Source organism: Eubalaena glacialis, chromosome 2 (assembly GCF_028564815.1).
Source record: "Eubalaena glacialis isolate mEubGla1 chromosome 2, mEubGla1.1.hap2.+ XY, whole genome shotgun sequence".
Taxonomy (NCBI): Eukaryota; Metazoa; Chordata; class Mammalia; order Artiodactyla; family Balaenidae; genus Eubalaena; species Eubalaena glacialis.
Window position 1 is genome coordinate 44,283,510 of NC_083717.1, and position 18,701 is coordinate 44,302,210.

Below are 18,701 nucleotides of genomic sequence, written 5' to 3' on the forward strand. Positions count from 1 at the left end.
ACAGGAAACTTCTTCCCTCATGTGTGTTTGGTTTTCATAGGAAGCAAATCTTAAAGTTCTTGGATGCTGAAAAGGACATTTCTGTCCTCAAGGGGACCCTGAAACCCGGAGATATTATTCATTACATCTTCGACCGAGACAGCACAATGAACGTGTCCCAGAACCTCTATGAGCTGCTCCCCAGAACCTCTCCACTGAAGAACAAGCACTTCGGGACCTGTGCCATCGTGGGCAACTCCGGGGTCTTGCTGAACAGCGGCTGCGGGCAGGAGATTGACACACACAGCTTTGTCATCAGGTAACCGCAGTAGGTGCCCTGGACACAAAGTGACAGGCATATTTAAGTTGAGCATTGCCTGTTGTCCCAAAAGGTTGAAACAAGACTAGTTGGGTTAGTCCCCTTTCTCAACCTTGACTGTCCATTAGAATTGCTCGGTAGCCTTGGAAAGTTCCCATGTCCAGACTGCACCCCAGACCAATTAAATCCGTCTGACGGGTGGGGGCATGTAGCCCAGGGAGCCTGAGGGCTTCTGGTGTACAGCCAAGATTTTTTTTTTTAAACATCTTTATTGGAGTATAATTGCTTTACAATGTTGTGTTAGTTTCTGCTGTATAACAAAGTGAATCAGCTATACGTATACATATATCCCCATATCTCCTCCCTCTTGTGTCTCCCTCCCACCCTCCCTATCCCACCCCTGTAGGTGGTCACAAAGCACCGAGCTGATCTCCCTGTGCTATGCGGCTGCTTCCCACTAGCTATCTATTTTACATTTGGTAGCATATATATGTCAATGCTACTCTCTCACTTCGTCCCAGCTTACACTTCCCCCTCCCCATGTCCTCAAGTCCATTCTCTATGTCTGCATCTTTATTCCTGTCCTGCCCCTAGGTTCTTCAGAACCATTTTTGGTTTTTTTAGATTCCATATATATGTGTTAGCATACAGTATTTGTTTTTCTCTTTCTGACTTACTTCACTCTGTATGACAGTCTCTAAGTCCATCCACCTCACTACAAATAGCTCAATTTCCTTTCTTTTTATGGCTGAGTAATATTCCATTGTATATATGTGCCACATCTTCATTATCCATTCCTCTGTCGATGGACACTTGGGTTGCTTCCATGTCCTGGCTATTGTAAATAGTGCTGCAATGAACATTGTGGTACATGACTCTTTTTGAATTATGGTTTTCTCAGGGTATATGCCCAGTAGTGGGATTGCTGGGTCATATGGTAGTTCTATTTTTAGTTTTCTAAGGAACCTCCATACTGTTCTCCATAGTAACTGTATCAATTTACATTCCCACCAACAATGCAAGAGGGTTCTCTTTTCTCCACACCCTCTCCAGCTTTTATTGTTTGTAGATTTTTTGATGATGGCCATTCTGACCGGTGTGAGGTGATACCTCATGGTAGTTTGATTTGCATTTCTCTAATGATTAGTGATGTTGAGCATCCTTTCATGTGTTTGTTGGCAATCTGTATATCTTCTTTGGAGAAATGTCTATTTAGGTCTTCTGCCCATTTTTGGATTGGGTTGTTTGTTTTTTTGGTATTGAGCTGCATGAGCTGCTTGTATATTTTGGAGATAAATCCTTTGTCAATTGCTTCGTTTGCAAATATTTTCTCCCATTCTGAGGGTTGTCTTTTGGTCTTGTTTATGGTTTCCTTTGCTGTGCAGAAGCTTTTAAGTTTCATTAGGTCCCATTTGTTTATTTTTGTTTTTATTTCCATTTCTCTAGGAGGTGGGTCAAAAAGGATCTTGTACAGCCAAGACTGAGAACCGTTGGTCTAGAACAGAGGCAGGCAGACTATGGCCCATAACCTGTTTTTATCAATAAAGTTTTACTGAAACACAGCCATGCCCATTCATTCTCATATCCTCAGTGGCTGCTTTCTCACTGCAATGTAGAGTTGAATTAGTTGTACAGAGTTGAAGAATTGCAACAGAGAGAGCATATAGCCCACAAGCCTAAAATATTTATTATCTGGCCCTTTGCAGAAAAAGATTGCTGACCCCTGGATAGAGACCAGTACAAAAGGTTGGTTAAAAAAGTCTCCTGGGCTGGCCAGTTCTTGGCCCAAGTTTGGAAAACTCTTTTAAGGTGTACTCTACTTGTACCTTTATTCTCCTGTAGACAAAATCTAGGAAGTGAGGGGGCGACAGAGAAACTTGGATTTGTACTTGACCATCATTCTCTCCAAAGAGAGAATGAGCTCTCATTCTCATTTCTCATTTTTCAGTCGCCTGGGGACACAGTTGGACACAGTTACTCATGGCCCTGAAACCTGACCCCCAACCCAACACAAAAACAAGGCCTTGCTGTCCCCTGGTCAAAAGTAGGGCACACAGAGCCTCGAGTTTCATCCCAAACAGTGCCCCAGCACTGGCAGAACCGCATCTGACGTTTCTATCGGGACTCTCTTGACGCAAAGAGAGCCTTGTCCCAGGCTTTGGGAAGCGGCCTTATCACAGAGCTCCCTGGACCTCAGGACGTGGGATTAGATGGTGTGCTGACTCCTGCATCCACTGTGATGCACGAGCTGCTGCAGCCCAGCAGCCACGCTTGTTTTAGTTTGTTGTCCTTTGCCAGGTTCTGTCTGTGCCTGGCGTACCCAGTGGTTCAGTCCTGTTTCTCAAAGCTCTCCAGTTGAAAAATTGGGGAGGGAGGGGAGAGGGGAGAGGAGAAGGGAAGTGGCAGGTTTGTCTGATTAGAAGCCAGAGAAGGGGTGAGGGTAGTTGGGGAGGGCGTTAAAGGTATGGTCAGAGGGCAAAAGCTGACCCTGGCAGGGTCTGATCACCTCCTGGGGAGACTGGCAATGTTGAAGGCGACCCTCCTGACCTGGTTTCCATATTGAGTTTTCAGTGCTCCACCCAGTCCGGCCCCAGGATTTCCAGGGGCCACAGCAGATTCTAACCAACAGTTTTTTGTTTTGCTTTGTTTTGTTTATTTGACACTTGCACAGCAAGATGAGTGGTATGATGTCTGGAGTCCAGTCTTGGCTCTACTGCCCATTTGTCACGTGACTTGGAGTGTGTCACTCCCCTTTCTGGGCCTCAGTTTCATCATCTGTAACCTGGGCGGTTGGGCTGGAGGTCTCTGAAGTCCTTCCGTTAGGCTCTAGCCCAGTGTCTCCAAACATAACCAGCGTATGAATCACCTGAGCTTATCAAGATGCAGAGTCATCAGGTCTGGGGTAGGGCCCGAGACTCTGCATTTCTAATACCCTTGTGCCAATGAGTGGACCGCACTTTGAGAGGCACGGCCACAGCGTGCTCTGCCTCTCCCAGGACTCACATCCGCAACGGTCCACACGCACTTGGAACAGAGGGACCTAACACACCACGGCGAGAGCCACTTACAACAATGTGTGGCTGTACTTTGACCTTTACTCTATGGCTCTCACAGATCTGCATGTCTGTGGGGCCGACTTGTGTGGTCTTTCAGGACAAAAGTCATATGGCGCCACTGTGTGCAGACCCCCACTGGCTGCCAGGTGGCAGCATCCCTGACACACAGGCCCTTTGCTATCTCACCTTGCTTGCCTCTCTCACCCCATCTCCTCCACACAATATGCCCCCATCAGAGCAAATCACCTGCCTTCCCCTAAATACCCACACTGCTTCATGCCCCTAGGCCCCTGTGATACATTTATTGGGCCTAAAATGCCATAGCATGATGTTTCCTAAGCTGCCTGGTTATAAGACTAAATATCAATTCCTCAGCTCACCTGCTGGATCTGGACCTCCAGGAGAGGGACCTGGGGATTCTGTATTTTTAACCACTGCCTGAGGTGATTCTTCTGCTCTTGCAAGCTGGAGAAACACTCTCCTGAGGTGCCTTATCCACAAATGGGCTTCTGCTCTTCCATCCTTCCAGACTTCCTGTGACGGTCACCACCTCAGGAAGACCACCCGATGCTCCTCCTCCCTGTGAGGATGATGATAACAGTTAACATGTACTGAGCTCTCACTGTGGTCCAGCAGCATTCTAAGTACTGGGTGTCTAGGGACTGCCTTAATCCCTGGGAGGGGATGCTGTTGTGAACTCCGTCATAGCTAAAAAAACCTGTTGTGGCTGATCCTTAGCCAGGAGGAAGCTCTCAGAAAGCACAGAGAGGCTGATCAGGTTACCTAGAATCACACAGGTAGAAAGTATCAGAGCTGAATTCTGAACCCAGGAGTGTGTCTTCAGAGCCCTCACTCTGTCACCTAATGTGACCAGGTCACACCTGCCTATAGCATGGTCATCTTGTGGGCTGAGGGCTGACTTACTTGCTTCCTTTCTTCTCCACGAGATCCTGAACTCCAGAAGGCAGGCGTTGTATAACCCCGGTGCCCAGCAAGGTTCTATGTATGTGCTAAGGGCCCAGTAAATATGTGTGTCAGGAGAAGAAGGAACAGGGATGACAGGAGAGCCTGGTAAATTCAGGAAGATGCCCTGGGTCTTTGTTTGGGGATGAGGAGGATGCGAGGAGAGATAAAGGAGGGATAAAGTTAAATATAAGCAGCAGTGCCTCAGCTTTCCCAAAAGGACCATCGCTGCCTTTTTCTCCGGCAGGTGCAACCTGGCCCCGGTGCAGGAGTACGCCCGGGATGTGGGGCTCAAGACAGACCTGGTGACCATGAACCCCTCCGTCATCCAGCGGGCCTTCGAGGACTTGGTCAACGCCACGTGGCGGGAGAAGCTGCTGCAGCGGCTGCACAGCCTCAACGGCAGCATCCTGTGGATCCCCGCCTTCATGGCCAGGGGCGGCAAGGAGCGGGTCGAGTGGGTCAACGAGCTCATCCTGAAGCACCGCGTCAACGTGCGTACTGCATACCCCTCTCTGCGCCTGCTGCACGCCGTCCGCGGGTGAGCAGCCACGGGGTGCGGGGGGTGCTTGAGAGGCAGTTTTCCTTTCCCAGGTGCATTTGCAGCCCAGCTCCACCACTCACTCGTTGTCTGACCTCTGCAAGTCACCTGGCCTTTCTGAGCCCCCCTTCCTGGAGAAGTAGGTTGGCAAATGTGTGGCATGTGGCGTGCCAGTTCTGAGCAATCTGTTGCCCCCACCCAGAGAGCTGTGTGGAGAATGACCCTCGGACAGCCACTGTGTGGAGGAGAAACCATAAGGGGGCAAAAACGAAAGCAGGAATATCTGTTGGGAAGCGGTTGCAGGAGTCCAGGTTGGGAATCACTGTGGCTTAGACTGGGATGGTGGTAGTAGATATGCAACAGTTTGGTCAGATTTGCTAGAACATTTGGAGTAGAGGCAGCAGGATTTGCTAATGGATTCTATTTAAGGACCTCAAGGGGTGAGAGAAAGAGAGAAATCCAGGATGACTGTCAGGGTTAGAGTTGGAGCATATGCGTGGACCGTGGTGCCATTCTCTGCGATGGGAGAGTCTGGAAGAAGTCTGTGTGTGTTTGGGCATGTTGAGGAAGAGAGCTCTTTCTTGGGCATGTTAAGTGTGAGGTAACCTGTTACAAATACATCCCATGACACTCCTGACTGCCAGCTTGGCCCTGCATCCAATGGTCCATCCAACCACCTGGCAGTTCACAGTCCTGCTCTGGTGACATAAGACAATTTCTGGGGGACATTGGAATGATCTTCACTGGGGCCTTAGCCTAACTTGGTGTGACCCTAGGAAGTCCTCTGAGCCACCCAGAAAGGACTCTTGCCGTCTTCATAAAGGTGACCCCCGACCCGAGGCACCCAAGCCTGCAACCAGCACTGGTCTAATTAGGATGGGTATCAATACAGAAACCCATGGCCCTCAAGAAAGACCTAGAGAGACATTCAATGAGAGGCAGCCACATTCGTGGCTGATGGAGAAGAGTGATACCTGTATGGACCCAGGCTCGCTGGGGCTGCATTCTGTATCCTGGAGGTTGACCTGTCAAGCCTCCCTTTAGCACCCACTTCACCCCCTCACGGAGCGGGGCTGCTGCAGCAACCCCCATCTCATGGATTTAGGCTCCATGCCTTTAACATTGTTCCTTCCTGGAAGGAGGAAAGTCTTTATGTGGTTTGGAGGTCAGAGGATATGAGGGAAAGAGACGAAGTGCCCTTTGGTAAAGAGAAAAAAAGTCCCTTGGCTAGGGAATGGGCAACCACCTGGAAGAAACTATGCAGCCGGAGCTATTTCCAGCTATAATTGACTCACTTTCACCTGTCAAAATAGCATTAAGCATCAGTAATAAGCCCTTTAAACAAACAGGCTGTTAATCCTGAGATTGCAACATCTTCCTTTGCAGCAACTCCCGGGAGGAAATACTGCAGGAGAGACGGATGGGAAGGGGTTCTCCTTTTAGCAAGGGGAGGGGGCAGGAATGAGGGCTTCAGGGGCCTTGGGATGGATTTCTGACAATGGCCCCCTCCTTCTGTGCGGACACTGGGCCCTGTAGGGTTTGGGTCCAGTAGGGCATCACTGAGAAGGTGGGCAATGTCTGTATTGAGAGGAAGGGCTTGCCTCTGTTCCCACCAGGTGGGAACTTACTGGTGTTTACTGCAAGAGGAAGAATGAGCTGGTGAGGGATGCAGAACAAAGGCTCCTGAGAAAACAGCAAGGGGTCATAGAGAAGAAGGCTGAGGAGGAACCTGGCTAAGAGGCAATCTGGCCTAGCATCAAGAACATGAGCTTTAGAGGTAGGGACACCTGGGTTCACATCCCAGCTCCGTTACTCCCTTGGTTGTATAACATCCTTGACCAAGTGGCTTGTCTCCCGTGCCCTGCTTTCTCTATTTATACTGGGGAGCAATACCTACGACAGAATGTGTGTCCTGTGCCAACACAGGGGAGACAGACAATCAGTCATAACTACTGTGATCATGGCAGCTGCCACCAACCACCAACCAAGGGACTAGACTTGTCCTGTAGACTCCAGAGGTAGAAGTAGGACCAGAGGGTGAAATCACTGGGAGGGAAATTTATTTAGGCTCCATTTAATAAAGGAGTCTACAGAACAATGGACCAAGTCAAATTCACCTGTCAGGAGTTCTTTACCTCAAAGTTCCAATATGGGTTGTAGTTTGCAGAATAATCTTATTTCCTTATTAAAAATCTGTTGTCCAATAAACACCCCATTTATGGGGTGGGACAGGATAAACACTTTTTTTATTGTGGTAAAATATACACCACATAAAATTTACCATTTTAACCATTTTTAACTGTACAGTTCAGTAGTGTTAAGTATTTTCACATTGTTGTGAAACAGATCTCCAGAACTTTTTCTTCATGCAAATCCAAAACTCTGTACTGATTAAACACAAGTCTCCTTTTCCTCATATATCCAACCCCTGGTAACCACCATTCTACTTCTGTTTCTATGATTTTGGCTACTTTAGATACCTCATATAAGTAAAGTAATATAGTATTTGCTTCTTTGTGACTGACATTTCACTTAATGTAATGTCCTCAATTTTCATCCGTGTTGTAGCATGTGTCAGAATTTCCTTCCTTTTGAAGGCTGAATAATATACTGTTGTATGTGTATGCCATGTTTTGTTTGTCCATTCATCCATCAATGGACATTTGGGTTGCTTTTACCTCTTGACTCTTGTGAATAGTGCTGCTATGAACATGGGTCTGCGAATAGCTCTTTGAGACCCTGCTTTCAATTCTTTTGGATATACACTCAGAAATGGAATTGTTGGATAATACCATAGTTCTATTTTTAATTTTTTAAGGAGCCTCCGTACTGTTTTCCATAGTGGCAGCACCATTTTACAATCTACCAACAGTGTACAAGAGTTCCAGTTTCTCCACATTCATCCAACACTTGTTATTCAATTTATCCACATCCTGGCCAACACTCATTATTTTGTTTTTTTGATAGTATAGCCCATTGAAACCATTTTAAAGGGTACAATTCACTTAGAAGAAATTCACTCTTACAGGAAAACACAGGGAATCTCCTTATGACCTTGGGTTTGGCAATGGTTTCTTAAGTATGACACCAAAAGCACAGGTAACAACAACAACAACAAACAGCAAAATAGATAAAAATGGACCTCATCAAAATTAAAACTCTTCGTGTGCCAAAAAGACAATATATCAAGAGAGTTAAAAAGCTACCCATAGAATAGGAGAAAATATTTGCAAATCATATTATCTAATAAGGGATTAATATCCAGAATATATAGAGACCTCCTATAACTCAACAACAGCAACAAAAATCAAACAACCCAATTCAACAATGGCCAAAGGACTTGAATAGACATTTCTCCAAAGTAGATATACAAGTGGCCAATAAGCATATGAAAAGGTGCTCAACATCACTAATCACTAGGGAAATATAAGACAAAACAACAATGCGTTACAACTTCACACCCACTAGGATGGCTACTATCAAAACAGTGGAAAATAACAAGTGTGAGGAAATTAGAATCCTTGTGCTTGTTGATCAGAATGTCAAGTGGGAATTGACTTTGAGCACCCTAGTGTCTTCATTTTACAAATGAAGAACTTGATGACCAGACAAGTTGGGTGATTTGTATGAGGTCACCCAGCCAGTAAGAGTCACAACCATGAATTTAACCACATTGTCTCACTTTAATGCAATGCACCAGATGCAGCAGAAATTCCCACCCACCCAGTTCTGGATTTGGGGGTGCTATGAGCTCAGGGGGCTGGGAGCTGCTGCACTGAAGACGTGGTGTTAGGAGACCGCAGTGGATAGCAGCGTGTCAAGACTCCACCTGTACAGCACCGTTATCGCAAGCACAGGGCAGCTTCCCCACCAAGCAGAACAAGCGGGAAGGTCAGGACACCTCAGAACAGCCTTATAAGATAGATACTATTTCCATCCCCATTTTACTCATAAGGAAACAGGCTCAGGAATGTGAAGAGAATTGCCCAAGATCACTCAGATGGGAGGACGGGGATTAGAATCCACATGTAGAGGCTTCAAAGTCTCTGCTTTTCCCACTGCCACCCGCCTTCCCATATCCTTGACACATAGACTGACCACTGTCTGTTGACCACTGATGCCCCAAAGACACTAATTGATTAGATTAATGTTGACTTCATGGAGATCTTTAAGAACAGGCCACCAGCATCCTGTCCTGCCAACTGTCCCCATTTTTACCAGTGACTTACATGAAGGCATCAATTGTCTGCTTAGCAAATTCACAGGTGATGTGACTTTTGGGGAATTCCCAATATTGGGGGCCTCAGAGTTGAATCCAAATTTCTCTTGACAGGCTGAAACAACGAGCCAATCTAAGAGGAAGAAATTTCATATGAATGAATGCAAGATTCTGTACTTGGGTTCCTAACAGTTGTACAGGTAAAGAGGGATAAACAGTACCAACCATCAGCAGATGTGTGGTTGCTCAAAGGGATAATGTGATCTTAGCATTACACATCCACAGCAATGGATGGATGGGTAACATCTTTGAGAGTCAGGGAGGTCAGCAATGGCCTTGTTGGAGAACCACATTCAGTTTTGGGTACCAGGCTGGAGAGGGGCCACAATGGCAAAGAAATTCAAAAGGTGAAAGGATTTGGGAAGAGAAGTCTCCAAGGAGTATGAGAGCAATCTTTCTTATTCAGCACATACTTACAAGCACCTCAAGGGTTCCAGGCCTGTGCTGGGGGAACACAAAAATCAATAAATCAAGGCTCCTGCCCTTGAAGGGCTCGCAGATTTGGGCTGTGAGTCTCCAGGTATGAACTAGGGTCGGGAAAGGATCTAGAGTAAGTCTAGTTTCCTCCGGACACTGGGAAGAACATTCCAACAAATAAAGATCATCTGAAATGAGCATAGTTGCCTCTTAGGAACGGATGAATTCTGCATTCTTGGAGATGTCCAGACAGCAAGGGATGCCCCTTACTGGGCTGTGGAGAGGGAAATACGTATTATACAGTTAGGGTGTTAGTTTGCTAGGGCTGCTGTAACAAAGTACCACAGGCTGGGTGGCCTAAAGAACAGAAATGTATTGCCCTACAGTTCTGGAGGCTAGAAATCCTTCTGGGGCCTCTGAGGGAAGAATCTCTTCCAGGCCTCTCTTTTTGGCTTGTAGATGGCCATCTTCATCATTCTCCCTGTGTGCCTGTCTGTCTCCAGATTTAAGGACATCAGTTATATTGGATTAGAACTCACCCTAGTAGCCTCATTTTAACTTGGTTATGTCTGTAAAGACCCTTATCTCCAAAGGTCACATTCTGAAGTACTGGAAGTTATGACTTCAACATATGAGTTTCGAGGGGATGCAATTCAGCCTATAACAGTTGGGCTAGATAGTACCCGCCCCCCGCAGAGAGCCTTTGATTCAACACACCTGTGCTATGAGGATCTCTACCCACCATGTACTCTCAAGATTCCTGCCATCTGTGGCAGTTATCGGTCCTGGATATTGCAGGGAAGTGGGCAGCGTGGGGCAGAGACACTGAGCAGAAGTGCTGCCCTTTGACACTCACTGCCCCTGACCCAACCTGGCTTCCAGGAGCTTCTGGCTCTGCCGGCCCTCAGGGTGGCACAGTGCCCTGGCTGGCTGTTGGCAAGGGGCGTGAGCAATGGAGGGGAAGGACACCCAGGCAATTGAATTTGGCTGCAGGAAGTGGGAAGCTCTGGTCAGCAGCTGGTAGTGAATGGCTCTAATTCAGTTACCACAATGCGGAAGGCTGGGACCTAGAGAGAGGGCTGCCCTCGGGCAAGAAAGCAGCTCTCTGGCTGGCCTGTGTAGCCAGCCGCCCAGCCCACAAGCCTAGGGCACAGGAGGCCTGTGAATTCATGCTTAATTAGGCATCAGGAGTGCTGAGCCTAGGCCCTCGGAAGGCACTGATCCAGCGGGCACCCCTGCCAGGGCTGGAGCAGCGGCTCAGCAAAGTAGGCCTTGCTGCCTGTCAGAGGGGAGCAGAACCTGAGGCCGGAGGGCAGGTCCAGGGGGTGAGAGGAAGCAGAGTGCAGGGCGGTAGGGGAGAGACCAGCTCAGGCTGGAGGGGGCCCCTCCCAGACATGCCTATCAGAGTCCACAGAGCACATCTCCAGGGCCGGTCACAGGAGTTGAGGCCCAGTCTCCTCCAGTGGACACGGAGTGTGGAAGTGCATTGCATGGTGGTGTTACCTAAAGAAAGGGAGGAAGGTCTGGGGTGTTAAAGCACAGATGGCATTGGTCATTTTTAATGGATTGTCTCCATTTTTTTTTAAATAGCAATGGACATAGTCAAAAGAAAAAGCCAAATAGTATGGAAGGATTTCAAGTGAAAAGTGAGCCCTCCTCCACAGAAGCAGCCTATTAAACTGGTTTTTCTATGTGCATCCTTCCAGAAATATCCACTTTCAACCTAAGGGAGCATGTTTTAAGTACTGCACTTTGCTAAATTCTGGAAATTATTCCATATCGACATGCAACACCTCATTCTCCTTCACAGCTGCCTAACACTCCACTGTGTCTGGACCATAATTTCTGTTAGCAGAAGGCATCAGTGGGCATCACAGGTTTTTCCAGTCTTCTGCTGGTATGATCAGTATTACAGCAGTTGTCCTGGACTGGCATCTACACACATATGTATATATGTAGTCTTGCTTTTTAGATGTGCCATTGCTAAAAAAGAGAGATGGATATATGCTATATGCATTGTTTTCATAGAGATTGCCAAATTGCCCACCACAGAGGTATGTACCAATTTACACTCCCACCTATGATTACTGAAAATACCTGTTTTCCCATAACCTCCCTAACATGATGTATTATCAACATCTATTATCTCTGCCAATCCAGTGAAAAATGGCATCTCGTTGTGTGAAATTGAATTCCTTTAATTATGAATGAGGTTAAATATAACTTTTTTTTCTGTTTGTAGTGGCCTCAGTTTAGATTCCAGAATCTAGCCAGGAGGTTTAAACCCCCAAGAAATGGTCTTGCTGGGTCCCTGCAGGGCCTCTGGTGACAGAAGCGATACCTGTGCGGGAGCTGCAGTCTCTAGACTCCCTGGGGCCACCCCCACCCCCGCCTGTAGCAGGAGGAACGCCTTAAGTAACCGGCATCATGGTTTTTCCTTCTTTCTTTTGGCAACATACTGTCTAGGATGCTGTTAGCCCACCTTTCACATGTGAGAGCCCAGTGGCTGCCTAGAAGGGTTTAGGGTAAGGCCAGGCTCCTTCCACCTCTCCTGCCAGTGCCCCTGAAGGGAGACATTAACCCCTACTTGCTAATCTTCACTCACTGCTTCATTAAACAAAGATCTGTGAAGCACCCACTCTGTGGGTGAGCTATGCTCGGATCTGGGGTTACATGGAAGCAAGAAGTCAACCCACTTGCTCATAGAAGTTTAAGTTGTAGGGGAGGAGGAAGACAAGTAAACATTAGAGCATAGCATGATCAGTGCTAGAATAGGAAAAGAACAACATACAGGACACAAAACCATCCAGGCAGGTCCTAGAAGGCTTCCTTCAGGGAAGCTGAGAAGGAGTTGCCAGCCAGGAGAAGTAGGAGGTGGTGGTGTCCTGGAAGAAACCAGAAGTCCCTGGTGGCAGTGTGGCTGTGCATGCCAGGTGATGGGAGGGATTTCAGGCCCAAATCTCAAGGGTTTCACAAGTTGGGCTGAGGCTGCTGGATGTTATCCTGTGGACCCCAGGAGTCATGGGGGAGCTTTTGGTGGCATGGTAATACTTGAGGCTAGTCTGGCTTACTTGAGTGAGAGCACTGGCTTGGGTAAGCATGGAGGTCTGGGGACCAGGAATCAGCCTCAAGCATCCCCAGGGATTAACCAGCTCTGCACACCAGCCCCAAATTCTGAAACAAACCCCCCAATCTCCAGTTCCACAAAGCTGGGAAGCTACATCCTGAGATGCCCCCCAAGACACCAGAGCTCTAACGTGCTCCCAAGGAAAGACAGCAATGGGCTTTGAGGCCCCTGGACCAGAGCCCAGGCTGGTGATGTAGATGATGAGAGACCAGGAGTCTGAGAGCCCTGTTTCTGGCTTTGCTGATGATCTGTGCAAAGCATCACCAAGTATCCCTCAATGACCACCTGTGAGGCATTCCTGTTCCTTAAGGATGATATGAGCTATATCCCACAAAGTGCTTTCAGCTTCTTAGAGAAAGCCCCTTTGGTCACTTTTTCCAACCATGGCAGCCACCATGCTTGCCACATACCAAGCACAGGAATCCAGGGAGAAGGACAAGTGTGCTTTGGTGATGATTTTGGCAATCTTCATTTATTGCCGTCCATGCTCATAAAATATGGCACTTAATCGTCTTGGCAATTGGGGTAACGAATTTGAAAAATAATTACTGCCTTTTTGGAGATTACTTTGCCTTCTAATTAAAGCCTCCAGACTGGGATATTAAAGGTGCATTGTCAATACAGCATCCTGGGTGCACCCAGCTAACCTCGTTTAGGAAGGCAAAATTAATTAGTTTGTGTTTTAACACCCAGCTGTTATCTCAAGGAAAGAAATCGTCTACAAGTCGGCCATGCACACAGTCTCTAAATTGGCCAGGGCGACTGAGGAGCGATAAAGGAAATGGAGAGTGATTTGTTCCCGCATAACTGTCAGCTTCTAGAACAAGCTGCTCATTAAACGGCGCCCCCGTGTCCCTGTCAGACCTCACTCAGGAGCTCTTGTTTACCCACAGAGGCAGAATCGGAAATGAGAGGGTCCCTCCCTGCCACTGAGCTCTCAATTCATTCTGGAGCCTCTTTTGCTGTTAACACCTTTCCCAGTGAGCGATTCTGGGCAGCAGATCTGAGAGTCTGGGCGTTTCTATTCCTGTCCTAGCCGGCCAGAGTCACAAAGCTGCATGCACTGCTAGCTTCCCCCTCTCTCCTTTTCTACTTCTTCCCATTTTTCAATTCCATTTAAGTTCAACGTTGCCAAGTGCCATGGAAGCCAGGATAATCAATTCTAGTTTATGCTACAATAACAATCCCTGAAACCCTTGTGATTTAGCACAACAGAAGTTTATTTCTCATCCTCCCAAAGTGTGATACAGGTTGGTTGGAGCTGTGATTCTAGGATGTAGGCTTCTTTCATCTTAGGCTGACATCATCTTTCCAGGAGGCACTGAGGTTCTCCAAGGCAGGAGTAAGCTCTCGGGGAACAGTTGGTCCAGTAGGGACCATTTCCTATTGCAGTCTATTGGCCAGAACTGGTCATGTGACCCCAGTTCATTTACAAGGGATGCTGAGAGATATAGGCAAACCCATGCAGGATTGGTTGAGGGATGCTGTCTCTGCCATAGTGCCTTGGCTGCACCACACACAGAGCCAGGTGCCTCTGATGACCCCACAAAGGAGTGTAAGGCATGGCCTCCGCTCTTGGGGAGATCACAGTACAGTTTTGAGGGGGAGTCCAACCCATACAGTAATGAAGGATCAGCTCGGGTTGATAAGCACAATAGGATCCATGGAAACAAAACTCATAATAATAAGGGGGGAATGACTAACTCAGTTTGAGCTGAGAAGAGAGTAGAACAAAGGGAGCATTTCCAGGAAGACGTGATTCACGTGCTCAGTTTGAGGGGAAAAAAAAAAAGAGTTCACCAAGAGGACATGTAGGGGAAAGGCACATCTACGGGGAGGGCACTGCACGCGTCTGGGTAAACTCAGACCCACCTATGAGCTACTTGGACGTTTCCCCACTGATTCAATTCTTCCCTGCCTCTCTCTGGGCAGAGCATCGATGGCTTGAAAAGAAATTTATTTCTGAAAGCCTTACCCTGCTAAGCCCTTGCAATCAGAAAATAAACAAACCGCAAATCCCTAATCTGTCATGTGGCCATTGTTAGGGCTTGAATTTCTCAGGAAGTGAACTGTCTTTGAGATGCTCTCATGAGGGGACACAGCCCGTGGCTCGTGTGTCCCTGGATAGTGTCAACAGCAGCTGCAGCCAGCTCATCCCCAGCCCTGACAATGCCCCCACCCCCCAGAATCACCATGGAGTGAAAGAAGCCCAAGAACCAGGAGTGGGGAGGCTGCATTTTATCCAAGCTCTATCTAACCAGCTGCGTGAGAGGTTTGCCTCTTCTCAGGCAAGTCACCCTGGATTCTCACTTTTTCCTCTGTAAATTGAAAGAAGAGGACAAGTTCAATCCAGGAGAACCGTGGATTACCCATAAATATGGTCTGTTAACTCACCCAATAGGGACTCACCGGATTTAAAAAAATTTTTTTAAGTAGCTGCCAACATTTAAAAATTTGGAGAATTTGTGTTAAAATCCAGATTTCTGATACCTTTGAAAAAATCAGAAAATTTGACATGACCATACAAGACAACAATAAAACCAGCTACCCCTTTAGATGCCACAGTCCCCACCACTTCCTATTGCCTTGGCAACACAGAGGCCAGTGTCAGTTTTCCTTACACACATGTCCCAACTCCCAGCTCGCTCAGCTATATCCCCTGCCAGGCCGCTGAGCTAGATGAGTTCTCCAGGCCCAATTGTCTTTAAAACTCGATGACTATCCCTTATGCTTACTTTTTCCCCCTCTTTTCTCTAAGTAAGTCTCATTCTTAGGTTCTTTTGGCAGAACCACCTACCAGTTAGAGCAGGGCTTCTTAGCCTTGACTGCACATTTGAATTACTGGGGGAGGTTTTAAAAATCCCAGCGTCCAGGCTGCACCTGGATGTGGGACCCAGGATGGGTCCTCTTAAAGCTCCAGGCGATTCCAGGGGGCAGCCTAGGTTGAGAACCATTGAGTTAAAGCTGAAAGTGCAATGGACTAGCTCAAGAGGGGGTGAGCTCCCCATTATTAGATGTAGTTAAGCCGAGGTGGATAAGCACTTGGTAAGGGTCAGCTGCTGCTCTTCTGGATTCTTCTCCTCCATGCACTCTCCCTGCCTTCAACCCCCAGGGTCCTCCCAAGCTCAGCTCACCCCACTGAGCGTATAGAGTATTGAGGTAGTCTAAGGAAGGGCTCCCTATCTAATAAGCCCCAGTCTCAGCATCAAGCATCCCCCTGAGCCAGCACCATGCCTCTTACATATCAGCTGGGATGAAACTTCTCAACCATGCAGGACAGAAATGATGAAGTTCCATGGTATGTCCACCAACTCTTTTCCTATTATTTTTTTATTGTGTTTGCAGTTACTAGAGCCATTCTTCTGTCCTCTGCCTCTACCCCTCTGTCTGATTCCAGGTTGGAAAATTCAGCTGCAGGGAAGTTTCTTGGCTCAGACAAGATGAAAAAGGAGAGGGTACAAAGAAAGGGGCCTTCAACTGACAGGCTTATGAAACAACAGCAGTTGTGAAAGGGGGCCACCTGCAGTGCCCAGAAGAATCATGTTCACTCTGATTCTGGCTGTTGGGGACCACAGACTCCATCATCAATGTTAGGGGGGAAATTCAGATCACCCTGGCCTGACAGAAAGGATGGGGTGGGAGGGAGCCTTGAAATAAATTTTATTATATCCAAGAGTATATGATTTACTGAAATTATATGGGTTATTAGGAATCTATAACCCTGTCTGATACAAAGGCTAATGCCTCCCTCAATAGCTAAAGGATTTAAGCTTGAGTCTCTGAAATGTTTGGGTGTTCCTATTTTGGAGCTGCAGAAGGATCCTCTTGCAAAAGGAAGGGTATACTTGGGCTTCTAGAGAAGCTGCCCCCAAACTTTGAGCTAGAAGCACTGTTAATAATGTAAAACGGTTGTAACTTTCAGCAATATGTAAGTGTTCTGTCCAGCATCGTTTTACCTTCTGGCATGAATTTAACTGATATGTGTGACTTTATAGTCTCGGACCTCACTGTGCCGAGGTGCCGTGGGGAACTTCATTGGCCTGTGCTTCCGATTGGGAGTGGGTGTTTTTCACAGTGGCAAATGGGAGCTCGTGGGATGGGGGCCCACAGAGTGTGTTTGAGTACAGAAAACCATGGACACTGTCTGGTGTAGACACAGTAGTAAGGAGTTTGTAATAGGGAAGTACGGCTTTCCACCAAGGCAAACGCATTACATTTAAAAGGGTTCAGCATTGGGTAAGTGGAAGGTTTTACTAGAAATAAAGAGGTTGGACCACGCATCCCAGTGGGTTCTAAATCCAAGCAGGAGAAAAACCATGATGGAAAACAAAAATGATGGCAAAGAGAGTGTCTATTTTCCCACTTCTGGAGACACTTCTGGATTGTGGTGGAACTTGGAGGCTGTCTTGGCGATCCCTTGGTCTGTGCCCCATCATTGCATAAATGTGAAAAAGTGGGTCCAGCAGGGAGAAGCAACTTGCTTAAAGGCACACAGGTAGTTGTAGACAGAACTGTCACCGAAATCCCCTCTCAACCTCTGTTGCTTAGCCTGCGAAATGAAGATGGTTTCTTCCTCACTTCTTTCTCGATTAAGGTAAACCAAGGCCCTCTATGTACAAAGGTAGCTCAGCACCTCACTCAACACAGGAAGCCCTTAGCCTAAAGCTCTGCTCTCCCCGCCCTGCCCCTGCCCCGTGTTTCCTCTCATACTCCCGACAGATTCCTTTGCAGAACCCAGCCTCACAGGGCAGGCCGCTGTTTGCTGCTTGCTTTGCCCTCCAGGGGAGCCACATACGCTCAGAGATGGGCAGCCTGCATCAGAGGCGGAAGGGGGTGGGGGGTGGGGCCTGTGGGCAGGGATGGGAAAGAAATCTGATGATGCTTAGGAGACAAGGAGGTCAACCCCTGCCAAAGTCAGGGGTGGCAATAGGCGGTGGGCACCATGCAAGAGGCGGCCCTTTATCAGGGTCGGCAAACTATGGCGCAGCCACACCCGTGTGTGCTGTCCGTGGCGCTCTCGTGCTACAACGGCAGAGGCCAGGAGTATGGCTGCAAAGCCAACAATTGTTGCCACCTGGCCCTTTACAGAAAAAGTTTGCCAGCCCCTGCTTTAGATTTCAACCAGCCTGAGCTCAAGTCAAGGTCCTGCCCTTTCTACCTAGGTGAACTTGGGCAAGCCCCTTTCATCTCTCAGCCTCATGTCTGCAGCTCGCAGGAGGCAGGCTGCGGCCCAGGACAGAATCTTCCCCTTCCTGGAAAGGATAATTCGCAAACTCAGGTTTCTTTTTTGTTTCTTTGTTTCACTTTTTTTTTTTTTCCCCCAGATACTGGCTGACTAACAAAGTTCACATCAAAAGACCCACCACGGGCCTCTTGATGTACACCTTGGCCACGCGTTTCTGCAACCAGATCTACCTCTATGGCTTCTGGCCCTTTCCGCTAGATCAGAACCAGAACCCCGTCAAGTACCACTATTATGACAGCCTCAAGTACGGCTACACTTCCCAGGCCGGCCCCCATACCATGCCCTTGGAGTTCAAGGCCCTGAAGAGCCTGCACGAGCAGGGGGCTTTGAAACTGACTGTCGGCCAGTGCGACGGGGCCACGTAAGGTGAGCGCCCCGTGGGACTCAGTGGCTCACATTTCCTGCCAGCTACACCACAGGCAGATGGGAGTCGGGGTGGCACAAACTCTAGAACAAGCAGGCTAGTGGTTTTCTTTGTTCAAGTGTAAAACAGTGACCAGAATATATATATCTATACCTGCATATATATATTGACCTGAGTATTTATAACTGTGTGGTGTTCATCTAGCATTAGGCAGATAAGCCACAGGAAGAAGGTGTGGAGAACCCACCTGGGTCAGATCGAGACTCAGTGCATCTTTGGAGGCAGAAGGACTAGACAGGAAGAGAAGTCAGTCCCATGACACACCGCCTCCCAAGTTGGAGGGATCTTTGGGCTCATGGATGATTGGAGAACCACCTGTTGGCAGCTGCCCCAAGCCTCTGAGAAATGTGG

At 47.8% G+C, this 18,701-nt stretch overlaps 1 protein-coding gene across 1 annotated transcript in view; it reads left to right on the forward strand.

Moving 5' to 3' along the window:
* The window catches only part of ST8SIA2 (ST8 alpha-N-acetyl-neuraminide alpha-2,8-sialyltransferase 2), a 58,662-nt gene extending 40,211 nt beyond the window's left edge, over positions 1-18,451 (forward strand). Inside the window, exons 4-6 of the mRNA XM_061181792.1 lie at positions 41-298; positions 4,565-4,858; positions 18,006-18,451. Of these exons, the coding sequence (XP_061037775.1) occupies positions 41-298; positions 4,565-4,858; positions 18,006-18,291 (838 nt within the window). The 3' untranslated portion in view covers positions 18,292-18,451. The remainder of the gene's footprint in view (positions 1-40; positions 299-4,564; positions 4,859-18,005) is intronic.
* The last annotated feature ends 250 nt before the right edge of the window (positions 18,452-18,701 follow it).